The sequence below is a fragment of the Marmota marmota genome, unplaced genomic scaffold (genome assembly GCF_001458135.2).
Source record: "Marmota marmota marmota unplaced genomic scaffold, marMar, whole genome shotgun sequence".
NCBI lineage: Eukaryota > Metazoa > Chordata > Mammalia > Rodentia > Sciuridae > Marmota > Marmota marmota.
Window position 1 is genome coordinate 46,446,455 of NW_026000174.1, and position 16,375 is coordinate 46,462,829.

The following is a 16,375-nucleotide window of genomic DNA, read 5'->3' on the forward strand; positions in this document are numbered from 1 at the left end:
AAGGGAAAGAGAAGGGAAATTGCATGGAAATGGAAGGAGACCCTCAGAGTTATACAAAAGTAGATACAAGAGGAAGTGAGGGGAAAGGGAAAAATAATGCAAGGGGGACAAATGAATGTCAGTAGAGGGGGCAGAGAGAGAAGAGGCGAGGGGAGGGGAGGGGAGGGGGGATAGTAGAGGATAGGAAAGGCAGCAGAACACAACAGACACTAGTATGGCAATATGTAAATCAATGGATGTGTAACTGATGTGATTCTGCAATCTGTATTTGGGGTAAAAATGGGAGCTCATAACCCACTTGAATCAAAGTGTGAAATATGATATATCAAGAATTATGTAATGTTTTGAACAGCCAACAATAAAAAAAAAGAACAAAAAAAAATAAATATGAAAAAAAAAAAAAACAAAAGTGTGAGTGGCTAAAGGCAAAACCATATTATTAGGATTTTGCCTTTGGCTTGGGATCTCCAAGGACATACTTCTTTTATATTTTATTTAGTCCTTTAGGAAATGAGGACAGCTTGGCTTCAGCTTCCTACTGTCACGGGATCTTATCATCTAAGCTGGAAGTGCCACACATACACACACACACACACACACACACGAGATTAATCCAGGGGCAATACAAAGCAAGTGCTGCACATCCTAATGTGAATATTCAAAAGTGATTGTGTTGTCCCGTGCTCCTTGCCATAATTCAGGGCACTGTAAGATTCCCATGTTTGGATATTGCCCTTCAGTTGACCAAGGGAGACCATTATACCCATTATACCCATTCCAGATCACGAAAGTAGGGATTAAGCCAGTGTTACCCTCCCTTACACCTGTCATTTAAAATTCGTGGTTCTAACTCACTCTTTTGCAGACTGGAAAATAAAAGGAAAGAGTCAAACACTTACCTTTCCTTTCCTGTATGAATTGCACCCTCAAGTAACCAGAGAGCAGACTTAAGATTAAGTACATCTTTTTAATGTAAGAATACTAGCTAATAGAGGACCAGTAGAGTGAGGGTATGTATTTCTGTTTTGTAACCCCTAATGAAGCCTGGATCCAGTTAATGGTCATCAGTGGCTGCGGAGACCCTTGGGTGGAAAATTGATGTGGGGCTTTATGTGATGGATCAGGCTGAAAACCCCTGAAGCCACCTGTCTGTCTTTTCAGACAGCTGTGAACTGATGTTGCACCACTTCAATGGAATGTGGAGACTTGACTGTGGGCTCATTAGGTTACGGGTGTCACATTGCCCATCTCCATTCATTCAAGAGAGCCACAAGATGGGGTTTTAATTTTTCACTGTAAAGTTTCCAGTGTATGTTCAGGGCTTCTTGAGAAGAGAATATCGTATTTACCCAGTCGGTTCCCACTCCGGTTCCTTCCCTCCCTCCTGATGTTCCACGTCCCCTTCTGGGATCCTTCCCTCTCTGTCTGAAGAACTTCCGTTAGCTGTTCTTTTAAAGCACGTCTTCTGGCAACAGATTCCCTCGATTTTTCATTCTGATAACGTCTTTATTTCACCTTCATTCCCAAAGGGTATTTTTATGGTATTGGAAATTCGGGGTTAATCCTTCTTTTCTCTAAGTACTTCAGACGTGCCTCTTCTTTTTGGCTTCTCTGATTTCCAAAGAGAAATTTATAGTCATTTGGATTGTTTCCCCAAAGGTTATGCCTTGAAGTATATATTTTTTTCTTCTTTTCTCTTTTTGTCTCTACTTTTCAGCATTTAGATGATGGTGTTGACTGTCTGTGCCACAGGCGAAGTATTCTGTTCAGGGTTTCCTGAGGTTTTGTCATTTGCCGTACTTTGTACATTTTCAACTCTTCAATATTTTCTAAGTACTGTCCTCTTTCTTCTTTCCTGATGGGATTCTGATGACAACGATGTCGGGTCTTCTGTCACTGTCCCACGAGTCTCTGAGACTCTGTTCATTGTCCGTCATTTTCTTTTTGTTCAGGTTGGATTATTTTGATTCTTTCTCTGGTCCCCTTCTTTCCACCTTATCCAGTGTTGGATTTGGCTTTAAGTTCAGCCGCTGTATTTTTCCCTTTTGAAATTTCCTCTGGGTTCTTGGGTCTCCCGTTGCTTTGCTGAGACCGTGTGTGTCCATTTGTTTCAAGGGGGTTTGGGATTGCTTGTTAGAGCATTCCTAAAATAGCTGCTTTAAATTCTTCGCCATGGAAGTCTGACACCTGAGTGTTCTTATCCTGGTTCTCCGTGGGGCAAGTGATTTCAGATTATATTCTGGGAATTTTGTTTGTTATGTCCGACACTGTGGATCCTTATATTTTTGTTTTAGTAGGCAAATGACTGGTTGGGTCAAATGGCATGTTTCTACTCTCTGTGGGTAGAAACGTGGTTTTAATAGTTTTCAGACTGTTTTTTTGCGGCACTGTTTGGATCTTTCCTGCATGAGCACCCCCAGTTGTCTCTCTGTGAATTAATTCTCAATGACTTTGGTGCACTCATTAGGACCAGATCCACCCTGGTGCAGCTTGGGGACCAGCCTAGGAGTTCAGAAACATCTTTATGGCATGACTTTCAAGATCCTCTCCTTGTTCTGTCTGGCCCTTTCCAGTTTCTGAGACTCTAAGGACAGTGGGAAGGATGGTAAATTCGCCGCCGTTTTGCTGATAGTTCAAATTTCGGTCTTTTCCCCACTTGGGCTGCTCCAAATCACTTAACAGAGCCTGTAGATCGCTGCTGCCTGCATCCCAGCCTGGCTTCTAAGGCCGCCTTCAGTAGGAGAGCCAGAAGGAGGTGGGATTCCTGTCTCTGACCTGTCATAGGAATCTCCCAGAAGCCAGTTCTCGCTGCACAAAAAGAGACACAACTAGACGTTATTTGGCTTCTGATGGAAGGCAGCTGGAGCCCCCATCACCACTGAGAGGTGCTTCTGCCAACAGCGTCCCAGCTGAATCTGACTGAGCCTCTAAATCTCACCGTTAGTTCATAGGAAACTCGGGGAGAGAGGAACACGGTAATGACCCCATAGGGAGGTACACGGCCAGATGCACCATGTGGGGGATTCTTCAGGGCCCAATTTCATCCATAAATAAATTCTAAGAAGAAACATAGAGGAAGAGGGGACCATGGATTCAAAGAGGCCAGGAGATACATTAACCCCGTGCAGTGTGTGGGTCTTGTTTGAATCCTAACTCCAAGTAACTAAGACATTCCCAACATCTATTTTTGCATTTGTTTGGAAAAAAAAAAATCCCCTAATAAGATGACCTAAGAAACGAAATTGAGATAATTGGTGATTTTTGAATGGCGGTTGGATATTTGATGATATGAAAGCGTTGTTGTTAACTTTTTTTAAGTTTGAGAATGGTATTGTGACTATTTTTTAAAAATCCATATCTTATAGAAATATGTATTGAAGTCTATAAAGATCTGATTACGTGATGTCTGGGTGTGCTTGGAGCCAGTCCCACCAGGGCAGGGAGGGTGATCAAGGGTGGGGCAAACAGAACTGCTCGGGAGTTGGTAATTATGGTAGCCAAGTGATTGGTGCATGGAGTTCATCAAACCAGCCTCTATTTTTGCATGCGTTTGGAAAAAAATCCCCTGATAAGATGACCCAAGAAATAGATGAAAGATAAAGGAGTGGTTCTGCTGGGTGACTTCTTGGCTTGAACAGGTGACTTCCAGAGTCCCATTTTTAGAGTCTGATTTAACAGCCTTGGGTTTTTCCAGGGTTTGCGTTTCTTCCTCTCTCAGGAGTAAGGACCAGCGGGGCCAGGGTTCCCTTTTGGAGCCTCACGGTCCTGAGGTTCTCCTCTCCTTTCCCCTCCCTTGGCTGCATCTGCCTTCCCTTCTCCATTGTGCTTGGACCTTCCCAACTGGAGGGAGGCCCCAGGTCCACTGCCCGTGTGGCTCTCAGGATCCTCATTGAGGGAGGTCGGGGACTCCAGCTGTGAACCGGGACAGCGGTGTCTGGCGACCACCGTAGCCAATTCATTGAGGCCGAGCATCCTCTGTTCCTGCTTTGGCAGAGTTATGCCCTGCGACATAACCACCCTGTCCTGAACTGCTCTCTTCCCTGGGGATGAATCTGCCTGGCCCCTGAGCCCAGCAGAAGGGTCTCCCTGGTCTGTCTGTCTTGCTGTTCACAGAGCCCCACGGTGGGTGCTGGCCCAAGTCTGTCCTTGTGCATTTCCTGTTTGCCCCTTAGCTGGACTGGGTGGTCTGGGAATCTCCATGGGGAAAACGTTTCCTGCCAGTGCTCCACAGCCTTGTCATTGAGTCTCCTTCGGTGACCTGCTTCCTGGGGAAGCCTCCCTGGTTTGCCAGGGCTGGCTTGGATCATCCTGTGGGTTCCCCCCGCACAACCCGAGCCTTCCTCAAGCAACGGGCACCTGGAGAGGGGGCCTGCCTTGACCCCCTTGTGAGAAATGACTTCTGCACCCTGCACCCTGTGCTTGTCTGTTCTCTGCTCTCAGCACTGTTGGTCTTCTGTCTTCCCTGCTGGATTGGCCGCCGTGAGATGGTACTTTGTTCCCAGCCGAGCATGCTGCAGCCTCAGCCTTAGCAGGTGATAGATTACGTACAATAAATAGGACTTCTCCTGCTGTATCTCCATGTCCTATTGACTGGACTCCCCGTCTGGAATGGAAGCTTTTTAAGAACAGAGATTGGGTTGTGCTTTATCTCCAGAGCTTAGTAGAGTGATTTATTTTAAGGAAATAGTCGATACGTGACTGTTGAATGAACGCATCAAGTAACTAGTCGAATGAAGGGCTGAGGAAGACAGGCTGACTGAGGCAGCCTCCCTTCCCCACTGCAGTCAGGGTATATTCTTAAAATAGGGACATCTGAACCCTCTCCTGTGTGCCGGGGTGCGCCCAGAGTGGGTTTGGCCTTACATTGCTCACTAACCCCAGCTCCTGCCTTCTTTCAGATTCTCATCTTCTTTCCACAATCTCTGTGCCAGACACCACGCAAGATGCTGCAGGGATGACAGAGATGGGTCAGACACAGACCCTGACATCCTTGAGCTTATACTCAAGTAAGAGATCCAAAAATACTCATCTCCTCTGATGATAACGTGGAGTTGACAGTGGGGAGCGCCGTGGGAATCAGGGATGGGACACATTCCTTTCCTCTGGGCTCCTTAGTGGGGGTGGTTGAAGGAAATGAGCTTAGGAGTGTGGGTACCATTTAAAATACAGACCTATGGGGTGTTCCAGGCGAGGGCCCAGGTGAGTCTGGGAGATGTGCACGCTGCCCAGGCCACATGAACCACCTGGGGCACTTATTGAGCACCCCCTGTGTATGCCTTTCCATATGCTTCATGCAGATGAATTCGTTGTGGGTGGGTGGTGGTCTCACCCCCCTTTCAGATGTATGGAGACATGGAAAGGTGAAGCAACTTGTCATGGTCACATAATTAGTAAGTGATAAATTGGGATCTCAACCCAGGGTCTGAACTCTTAACCACTACCCTAATGCACATTAATAATGATAATCAGCATGTAGCAAGCACCTATTCTGGGTGCCTTGACCCTCGGCACCCTCCAGGTGCCACATCTCCATCCTGGAGAAGACAAAAGCTTAGTGTAGCACCATCGTCTCCAGTTGTGTGGTTTGCAGGGCAGTGGGGGCTGGGGAGATGAGCTCCCCAGGGAATCCAGGATTACCCATTGAGTGGTGGTCAACCACAGGACAGGGAGACAGGTGGGAATTTGGGGGGATGGTGACAAGGAGTTTTCTATTTGTGTGGTGAAAGAGGACTTCTTAAGTCCTGCCGGAGACAGATTGCCTCATTTCCTGTCTTGAAGCCGCTCAGCTGCTTTTGGGTGACCACAGTGGTCCCTTGGCCCGCTCCTTTAGATGTGGTCCAAGTAGACGCGCCAGTTTAATTAACCGCTAACTCACGGTTAATTAACCCTTAACTCACGCCTCCCTCCGTCATGGCAGAGAGAGACACGTTCTCTTTCCTGCATATTGTGGGTTGGAAAATAGACCATTAGAGCCCTGTATTTCTTGTGCTAATAATACCCAAGGAGCTTTGGAGCCTACAACTGAGTAACTTGACTCCACAGACGATTTTCTCCACCTCCAGTGAAATAAATACTATAAGATAACAGTGTTCCTCTCCCTAGTTAACTGAATAAAATAATACATTTTTTTTTTTTTTGTCTCAAGGAGTGCGTAGTAAGCCATACTTAGCAAGGACAAAGAAAACATAAACCTTTGGAGCACACTAAATATTACTAGAGATCCTGGGCCATAACACCTAATAGTACGCAGGGTCTCCTTTCTGTTTGTTGAGCGGTGACTGTTTGCAGGTTCTGGGACAGTCCGCATGGGCTGCAGAAACCTCTGAGCCTTGAGCCCCAGTCACCAGAGCCTCCAGTGTTGATCCATGTGCACTGGTGCCACAGTCTAACTGAACCTGTCAATAGCTACAGAGGACCTGGCAGACATGGGAGGATACTTGAAGTGTCTGGGGTCTGTGGGGGACATCTGCCACTCTGGTTAGGTGACTCAGAGCATTGTGTCTTTGAATCCTGTCATTGACCAGAATCTCTTGTCCATGTCTGCCTTTTTTGGTAGAAGCTCAGGGTCACCCTTAGGAACAGTCATTGTTTAGACCTGGCTCTGACGCAGGGGCTGGGGGAGGGGAGGGGTGGGGATTGCCTTTGGTTCCTTTGTAGAACTTTCCAGTCTCTTTTGAAGCTGTGCTAGGCTTTTGGAATTCTTGGGTTGTCTTTTTAAGGTTTTATGTCCCCTCCCAGGTTGTCAGCTTTATTTTTTCTTGCTGTCCGTTTGTCTGCAGGGTGGTCAGGAGCCTCCCCTCTCCCTTCTCATTGGCTTTGTCCTTGGGAATGGGGAATCGAAGCTTGGTGGGACCTGGGTCAATGGAGAATCAATAGGTGCTGAGGGAGGTGGAGTTGGAGCGCTCTCTGTGAACTCCTGGCAGTTGGAAGGTGCGGACCTGGCTGTGCAGGTTTTGACGGGAGCCCTCCTCCTTGCTGGCTTGCTGCTGGGGTGGAGGTGTACTTCTCTGCCTTCTCTCCCACTCCGTTCCTCTGCCCTGCAGCAGGGTGGGGAACAGGGCTCACGTCTTAGGGCTTTCTGTGGCCTGTGGAGTCACAGAGGAGAGACCCAGGGAGGAGCTCAGGTGTGGCTCTTTACAAATGTGCACCCCCTCTTTTGTCAAGAGAGCTGAGGCAGCTGTTGGTGGACAAGAAGAAAGGGGACCAAGGGAACGGAAAGCCAGTGTCACAGAAAAGATGAGACTCTTAAGAAAAGCTTTTAAAAGTAAAATAAAATGAGCACCTGTGTTCCCAACACCCGGTTCCAAGCAACATGCTGTGTGTTGCTTTCTTTGCTTCAGATTAAAAAAAAATATATTACCAAATATAATTAGAAGTCTGCAGCAGGTCCCTCTCGGATCCTTCCTAGTCCCTTCTCTGCAGAGGCATCCACTGCCCTGAACCTGATGGTGGTTTTGGTCATATGAGTTTGCATTGATTCACTGTATGTCTTTGTGTCTTTTAATAACAAATGACATTTTTGCACAGATAACTTCATATAAATGATACAGCACTATACATATTATACTCATTGCTTTCCCCACTGACTTTTATGTTTCTGAGATTTATCCGCCGTGACCAGTTCATTTCATTTTTCACTGTGGTACAACAGTGGTTCACACACTATGGACCTGGACCAAATTTGGCCTATTGTCTGTGTTTGTCAATAAAGTTTTATTGGAACGTGGCCCTTTGTTTACAAATTTTCTGTGGCTGCTTTACACTCCAGTGACCAAGTTGAGTCATTAGAACAGAGACACATCAGTGGCTAGCAAAACTTAAAATATTTACCATCTGTCCCTTTACAGAAAAAGAGCCACCTCAGGCTTTCAGCTATTCCCTTGTATAGTGCAGCACCTTGTCTCTGTTCTCTTATTGATGAACATTTGGGTCATTTCTCATTTTTTTGTTTTACAAATAATGGCTTCAGCAAACATCTTTGTTCTTCTGTCTGTAGAGTGTGTAAGAGCTAGAAGTGAAATTACCAGGTTGTAGGGTATACGCACCTTGAAATTTACTAAATCGCTCTGCAAGGTGGTCCTACCAGTTTGCACTCCTGCTCAGAATCCATGAGACTTCCTCTTTGCCAACAACCTTTAGTGTAAGCCCTTAAATATGTTCTGTGTCACGCGTGTGAAGTGCCACTTCATTACTGGTGACAGTACACACTTTTTTCCGAGTTTTTATGGACCATTTGCCATTCTTCTTATTATGAAATGCCTGACTGAATCCTTTGCCCATTTTTCTATTGAGTGGTCCTTTACTTTTTGATTAAGAGAGTTCTTCACATGTTCTGGCTACTAGTCCTTGGTGGTTACATGCATTCAAACCAGTCTGTGACTTGGTTTTCCAACATACATGTATAAATGCATACACATAGGTAGTATGTATGTACATATATGTAGACACACACACACACACACACACACACACACACGTGACTTTTTCCCTGGGGGGAAGCTCACGCAGTTGAAAGGGTCTAAGGCTGAAGGGAAAGTGAGTTAGTTGATAACGAGTCTGGGCTTGGCACTAGGGTATTAACGCAGTCTTGATGGCTTACCTTGGAGTGATTGGGTGCCTTCCCAGGGCTGTTTTTGAATGAGCTGCTTGTTCCTGATTCCTTGGCCACATCAACTTGACCTACAAGGTCCCAGAGATGCTGAAGGTCACCATGGTGGTGCTGATGGGCAGAAGGCTTTGGAGTGCTGCCTTGGACCAAAACCCAACATGATCTGTGGTTCTGTGTTTCTCCATTTGGGTTTTGGCTAAAGTCAGACATTGGTTTCAGCCATTCTCTGGCCCACAGCAATTTCATAATCCAGTCTTCCATTTTCAAGTTGAACTTGGTTTATTTGGCTTTACACGGGTTAAGCATCCTCTAAACCCAGAGCTCCATCCTCTGCTTCCTCTGACCTTCCAAATTAAACTTCCTAGGTTGAATGTTAAAAAAAATAAATAGAGCCTGCAGGCCTTTAGCTGACCCAGCCCCGTGAACTCCACCAGATCCTGATAGCTGTGATCTGTGTGTGACCCAACAGCAGCTCAGTGGAGCTCACAGCAGAGAGATTGCAGCTGCCACCTCACACTTGCAAGGGACCTTGCAAGGGGCACTGGTGCTGACAGCCTGAGCCCATAGCAATTCCCGAGCTGGGCCTGGCATCCGCTCTGTGCTGGTCTCGCCACATGCAGTTCAGGTTCAGTTCACTACCTGAGGTCCAGACTGAACCCTCTTCATCATTAACACTGTCCCCCCCTGTGGGAGGCCACACCCTGTGTGTCCAGGACACACATAACTAGAGGGTGCTGCCTGCCAGTCTTGGCCCTCTGTGTTTTCTCATAGAAATCACATAATTCTGAAATTAATGCTGCAGCAGTGTGAGAGCCACGGGCCTGTGACTGGTGCAGTCACACAGGGCCGGTGTTTAGGCCAGGAGGGTGCCATGCCTACTCTTATACTCTGTGCTTGCTGTCATGAATGGTTTTAATGATTTTTGAACAGCAGACCCCATATTTTCAATTTGCTCTGCATCCGTCCATGATGTAGCCAGTCCTGTCCACTGACAAAGCAACCAAGGCTCGGAGAGGCGAAGGGATGTACCCAGGATTGCACAGTGAATAAGGTCATTTCCACGTGACTCCTTCTCTGATTGAAACAGAGCCCTGGAGTGAGCCTCATGAGGAATGGGGACACGAGGTGTCCTGTGCTGCAGAGACACTGTCTGCCTGTGCGCATTTGCTTATGCGTTATTAAGTAATTATGTGTTGACCTCACACTGACCATTTGCCACCTTCAGCTTGAAAGCAGGGCTCAGAGCTGTCATTTTCTTTTCTTTCTGTGAAAGTCCCTAAAACAGGGAGCCTTTTGGAGGAGCTTTTTGGAAACGGTCACTGACCTGACTCACTGGGTCTGTGGATTTTTTTTTTTTTGGTGGCAAAGACTCAAGACCAGGAGTTTACATTCGTAAGTCATAAAGAATAAACGAGGAATTAATGGGCTGGTCCACAGTGAGGGAGCCAGAAGGATCCTGCTAGCGCTTGGGCGTGATCACGTGATCTCTGACCTCTGACCTCTGACCTCTGACCTGACTCAGTTACTTCTTTCAGCTTTGCTTTTCTCCCTGAGTCTCCTGTCACTGACTGGTGCACTCTCAAGTCCCCAGGGAGAAGTCCAGGGATCCAGGTTTTGCCCCAGACTCGGCAGGCTGCAGGCCACCCTAGGGTTGACCATTCAGGGGGAGCCGCTGAATGGTCATTCAGACCACATTGGTGTGGTCACAGGCGGCAGTACGGTGACCCCGGGGGAAGGGACGCTTGCAAGGTGGCAGAGTGAGTCTTGTCCTGGCCTGGCCTTCCACGGGCAGGACTAGCTCGCGGCTGGCTGGAGGAGGTTCTGGGGTCGCGGGGGGGTGGGACTCGCTGGCCTCCTGGTGACCAGCCCTCTTTTCCCTTCGCAGCAGCCAACCCCCTGCTCTGCTCCACCGCCCGCTACCACTGCAGGAACGGCCTCTGCATCGACAAGAGCTTCCTCTGCGATGGGCAGAACAACTGTCAGGACAACAGTGACGAGGAGAGCTGCGAGAGTTCCCAAGGTAGGAGTCGCTGGGGCACTGGGCCGTGGCCCCCGCCGTGCAGCGTGGCCATCGTCACTGAGGCAGTGTGGCACGGGAAGAAGGACCCCACACCCGCCTCCAAACACAGCGTGGGTAGCTCCTACGCGTGGCCCCCCAGCCCTGGGGCGGGTAGGTGCACGGGTACCGGGGTCTTGACCGCGCCGCGCCCACCGTTCTGCATTTGGTATTCTTCATCGTTCAATGTCCCTCACACCTTTCCTCCTCAGAATTGCAGCTGGCCCCAGCTGCAGGACACACCCTCGTGCCACTGTGCTGTGGTTTCTAAGTCACTGCCTTGTCGGGCCACGCGATCCCTTTCTTTCCATCGGATTATTTCTGTAGGATGGATTCTGCAGGGTGGGTCCCCTGTGCAGGTCGTGGCCACCTCTCACCACACAGCTGTTGGATTTTTTTTTCTTCAGTTGACGTTGGCATCATTCACACCTGTCAGTTTTCCTGTTCTATCACAGACATTTGCTGTTGCTTTTTTTTTTTTTTTCATTTTACTAGTCCTGGAACCAGAGCCTTCCTGAATGCTCTGATTTGCATTTCTGTGATGAGGAGCTGAGCTGAGCTAACGTCCCCACTCCCTTGTGTTTGTTTACTACTTTGTTTCCTCTGGTGTAAATTGCTGGTGCACCTCGAGGCTTTTGATTTCAGAGCTGTGTCATGGCAACGGAAGGATGCATACAGCTGGGGGTGGAAACCGAGCTGTGTTAGGGAACCTGGGAGACACATGGCGGGGTGAGGCCACGGCCTCCACTGAGACTGACCGGCACCTTTCTTTACTTACTGACTCTTGTTCAGTAAACATTCTGTAATGACAAGGTAAAAGAGTATCTGCATAGACTTGGCCAGGATCTGTGCAGGGAACAGCTCAGGAGGTGACTGTTGGTAGAGTGGGAAGCCTCTGATTGTCCTTGCCTGGAAAAGCCCTTCCCAGGTCTTCCCTTCCCAGTGGTTTTCTCCAAGTGCAACCCTCAGTCCAGCCACCCCACATGGCGGGGGGTGGGGGGGGACAGGACGGGACGACGACTTTGGAAATGCACGTGCTGGGGGCCCCATTCCCCACCATCTGAATCCACCCTTGAGGGTGGGTCCAGCCATCTCTGTTTCATTTAACAAATGTTCCAGATGATTCTAAAGCACACTAAGTCTGAGAGCCAGTGTTCTGCATGAACCTTAGAGAGGATTTTAATTTTGCCATTTGTCTAGGAATTTCTAAACTTCTGGGTATTGCTAGTCTTGAGACAAAGTCACATTTTTATAAAATAAAATCAAAACAGATGCCAAAGTAGAGCCAGGGATGGATCCCAAATGGGAACCAACATCACCAAGTCAAGCACTTATTAGCATGGATGGGAGGGACGGAGGACATTTTTCTATCAATATTATTTCCCCCCAGCATCCTGTGTGTTCATGTATCTCATGGCACCCCTAGGTGTGAGGTGGAAGGGCTCCCAAGGCAGACTTGGAGGTGAGGGACCTGGAGGTGAGGGACCTGGAAGTGAGGGACCTGGAGGTGAGAGACCTAGAGGTGAGGGACCTGGAGGTGAGGGACCTGGAGGTGAGGGACCTGGAGGTGAGGGACATGGAGGTGAGAGACCTGGAGGTGAGGGACCTAGAGGTGAGGGACCTGGAGGTGAGGGACCTGGAGGTGAGGGACCTGGAGGTGAGAGACCTGGAGGTGAGGGTCCTGGAGGTGAGAGACCTGGAGGTGAGGGACCTGGAGGTAAGGGATGCTCATGGTGTGGCAACAACCTCCTGACCCAGGTGTTTTACTGAGGCCGACTTTTGCTCTTCCCTTTGGGAGGAATGACTGGTGTCTGCATAGGAAATTACCTTTTCTAAATTCTGCTTCTTTTTCCTTATTACCTTCTCACAAACATCAGGTTCATGGAAAAAGTTGATGGTACCTAGGACTTGTACCTAGGAAGCCCAGCCCTTGACAAATATTTAACATCGAGCAACCTTCCTTCCTTAGGGTCTCAGCTTTCTGCCTCTGTACCCAAATGACATCCCCTTAGATGACAAGCTCTGGGTTGGTGCTCTCCTTAGTTAGGCATTTGGTAATGTCCTTAGGTGCGGCCAGTATACCAACCTCCACTCCAGGTGGCCCCTGTGGAAGGCATCATCATTGGCTACTCAGGAACACTGGCTGTGACCTTGAACTCTACAGAACCTATCTAGTAGCATAGTGTCCTGCACACCAGGGGTTCAGAAAATGCTGAAGAATAGAAAAGACTTCTCTTATCCTCACCCTGTTAATGTGCACACTGTGGAATCCACAGCACAGACATCGCTAAGTTATGTGAGTTAAAGTATTCATAACTTATTAAAATAATAATGTTATGATCATTGTTTCAATCAAGTAGAAGCTTCTTCTGTTCCTTCAGTGGGAGTCTGCCCCTCAGTGAGCGCAAGACACCAGTCTTGGGTCTGCAGCCCCCGGGCCAGCCTGCAGTTCTGCATCCCTCATACGGAGTATACATCTCCATGCACCGAGTGTGCCTCTAGTATTTAAGGCTGTGCTTTGTGCGGACATGGTAACCTCTGAATGCAAAACTGCCTGCTACTCTTGCTACTTGAACAAAGGAGCGTGGGCACTGTGGGAACTTCTGACCCATGCTGGGCTTTTGAGAGGCCAAACTCCATGCCGTGTTTTCCTGAAGAGTCTCAGAGGCGTCTGGTTTGGACAGAATACAGTCTTGTGCCACATGGAATTGTCAGACCTTACGCTACACCAGGTACTCCCCACTCAGAACGCTGCACAGGAGCTCATTTAATCCAAATATGTCCTAATTGCTTCCTGTGGGCTTCTAAGCCCTTGAAAAATGCATCTTTGCTTTCAGTTGATGTAGGAAAAGAAAATTACATTTTATAATATTTATTTTGAGGAGGTGGAGAAAACTGGTCTCAAGACAGGAAATACAGTGCTTGAAATGCCTTTTCTCTAACTCGGGTGAAAAAGGAGACATTCCACTCTGCAGACACCAGGGAGCCCCTCTTCTGTTGCCCTCTATATCTTTGGCCTTGACAGCCAACGACGTGTTCCCTAAGGACTCGGAACTGGGATGGGCCTGAGAAGGTACAGCACTGTGGTCTTAGCCTTCCCGTGGGACGTATTGGACACCAAAGAACATGGCGGTGGGACTGGCTTTTCACTGGGACTTCCTTGATTGGAAAGAGCTCTGTTTGCAAGACATTTTGAAATCTGTGCCTGTGCAGCAGTTTCACTCTGGCTTTTCTGTTGCTTCAGAACTCTCCCTGGGAGGTGCACACCTGAGAGTTAGCAGGGGCTCTCATGCACATGTTGGGTGTGAGTGCCACTCAGGTGGCCTTAAAAATGTCCCTGAATGTGGCAGCAGCTTCCAGTGATCCCCATCTCTTGATATCCATGCCCTGGTATAACCCCATCCCTGTAAATGTGATCTGGACCTGCATTGTGTGTATGCATGCGTAAGTGTGTGTGTGTGTGTGTGTGTGTGTGTGTGTGTGTGTGTGTGTGACAATACCCATAACATAGAATTGATTCCCATAACAGAGTCTAGTGGTGTTAAGTGCATTCACATGGCTATGCAACTAATCTCCAGAACTTTCTGACATTTTGCATCTCTGAAACCCTGAACCCATTAAACAACAACTCCCCATGACCCTTCTCCCCAGCCCTGGCAGCTGTCGTGATGAATTTGGTAATTCTAGCTAAGTATCTCATATTAGTGGAATCAGATGGTGTTTGTCACTTTTCGACCAGCTCAGCTTACTTAGCATAATGTCCTCAAGGCTCATCTATATTGCACACGTCACCATTCCCTTCCTTTTTAAGGCTGAGTACTACTCCACTGTGTGGACATACCGCATTTTGTTTCTCCGCTCATTGACAAATGAACACTTACTTGGATTGCTTCCATCCTTTGACTGCTGGGAACAATGCTGCTGTGAACATGGGTGTGCAAATTGGGATTCACTTTCAACAAAGAAAAATGAAACAAAGGACAATGAGTTGTCAGTTCCAGGATTAGCTTACCAAGGCTGACATCCTTTCCACTGCTGTCTCCTGCTGTCTCTCTTGCTCTCGCTGGTGGAAGCCAACTGCCCTGTTGTGAGTGCCCTCTCAGAGGCCCTTGTGGAGCTGGGGCCTGCCAGCAGTCCCCTGGGTAAGGTTGAGGTGGATCTGCCCCTGGTCAAATCCTTGCAGCCCATATTGGCATCTCAGTTATAATCTCGCCAGAGACCCTGAGCCAGGGACAGGCCCCTCGTGGATTTCAGACCCATTTTGGAAACTGTCAGACAACGTAAGTTCTGTTTGTTAAACCTCGAAGATGTGGAGTAATTTTTGTGTGCAGCATTCGATAACTAACCCCAAATACCTTTCTCATGGGCCTCAGTTCTCATAGTCCCCGGGAGCTTCTGAGGACTCTGGTCAGGAGTGGGGTCAGCCCTCCAGGAGAAGACCAGGCAGGGGTTTATAACACATGCTGGGGACACGGATATCAGGTGCCTGTCTCCACATTCAACTTGTGTTTTTCTATTCCATTGTCACCAAATGCCTCTGAGGGTCGGAGCTCTTATGACCTCCAATTTCTGGATGAAGAACTGAGGAACACTGAGGGTTTTCCATGGTCAAGTCCACACAGCAAGCCAGTGGTAGGTGCAGGTTGGGATCTCGAGTCACCTGAGGTGAGAAGGATGCTCTTCATCGTCCCATAATGGCACTGACTTGCCACCAACCTGGGCTCAGGGCTCCAGGAGATCTGCCAGGCTCTGGCGGCTGGTGTTGGAGGGGAAGCGGAGCGTGAAGAGGGCAGGTTTGCCTCTTCCTCCTCAAGGGTTCCCTTAGCAAAAGAATAATGCACCCTCCACATTCCTATCGCGTGGTGGCGGGGGCCATGCTGGGAAGGTGACCTCTTCAGAAAAGCCCCCAGTGCTGAGGAGGTGGCAGAACATTTTGGCAGTCGGGCTGCGGTTTCTTTATCTTTCTTGCTGTGTCCTGGTGATAAGGCTTCGGGAGGATTTGGAAGGCTGGCTGTGAGGTTTGGCACCTCCCCAGGAGCGGACAGTGACAGCTTTGTTCTGCTTCTTCTGCAAAGTGTGTGTGTGAGAGAGTTTTGGAGAGCGTGCATTAGGGTGGGTGTTTTTTTGGTCAGTGGGGAGGTAACAAGCAGCTGCCTGCCATGTGCCGGGCCCTGTGCTGCAGGAGTGGGCAGAAGCCACCTTGTCCCCTTGTTGAATGGTGTTCCTCCCTCCCAGCATTCATACGCTGAGATTCTAATCCACTCGACCCCAGATTGTACTGTGTTTGGGACCTTGTTGGTTGTAGATGTCAAGATGAGTTCATGCTAGAGAAGGGTGGGCCTCTCGTCTCCTAGGACCAGTGTGCGCATAATGTGACATTTGGTCACAGTCATGTCATTCATGTCACAACAGCCCTGAAACAGGAATCAGTAGAGGCAGTAGCCCTCAGTACTCACCCCCACTTCTGCTTCCCAGGGACCTTGGACTCAAGGTCCAAGGTTAGGACTCCTATCCTAACCTCCCATCTGGCCTAAATTAGCCAGTGACCACCCTAGTGTCTCACTGGGGCCTGGACTTACAGTGAATAGATATGTAGTCGGCTGGTAGAATTCATGGGAAGGGTCCCTGTGGCTGCAGGGCAGAGGGGTCACCTATTCTGGCCACCACTGCTAACTCTGGACTCTGCCCTTCACCCACTGCAGCCAGGAGCA

The 16,375-nt window shown here is 48.5% G+C and overlaps 1 protein-coding gene across 8 annotated transcripts in view; it reads left to right on the forward strand.

The window, feature by feature from the left end:
- Positions 1-16,375, forward strand: part of Ldlrad3 (low density lipoprotein receptor class A domain containing 3) — a 228,508-nt gene that overhangs the window by 111,895 nt on the left and 100,238 nt on the right. For 6 of the 8 annotated variants that reach the window (XM_048788604.1, XM_048788602.1, XM_048788601.1 and 3 more), the window contains exons 4-5: positions 4,899-5,006; positions 10,494-10,628. In XM_048788604.1, the coding sequence (XP_048644561.1) occupies positions 4,899-5,006; positions 10,494-10,628 (243 nt within the window). The remainder of the gene's footprint in view (positions 1-4,898; positions 5,007-10,493; positions 10,629-16,375) is intronic. The other 2 variants (XM_048788603.1, XM_048788598.1) reach the window with 1 other exon arrangement.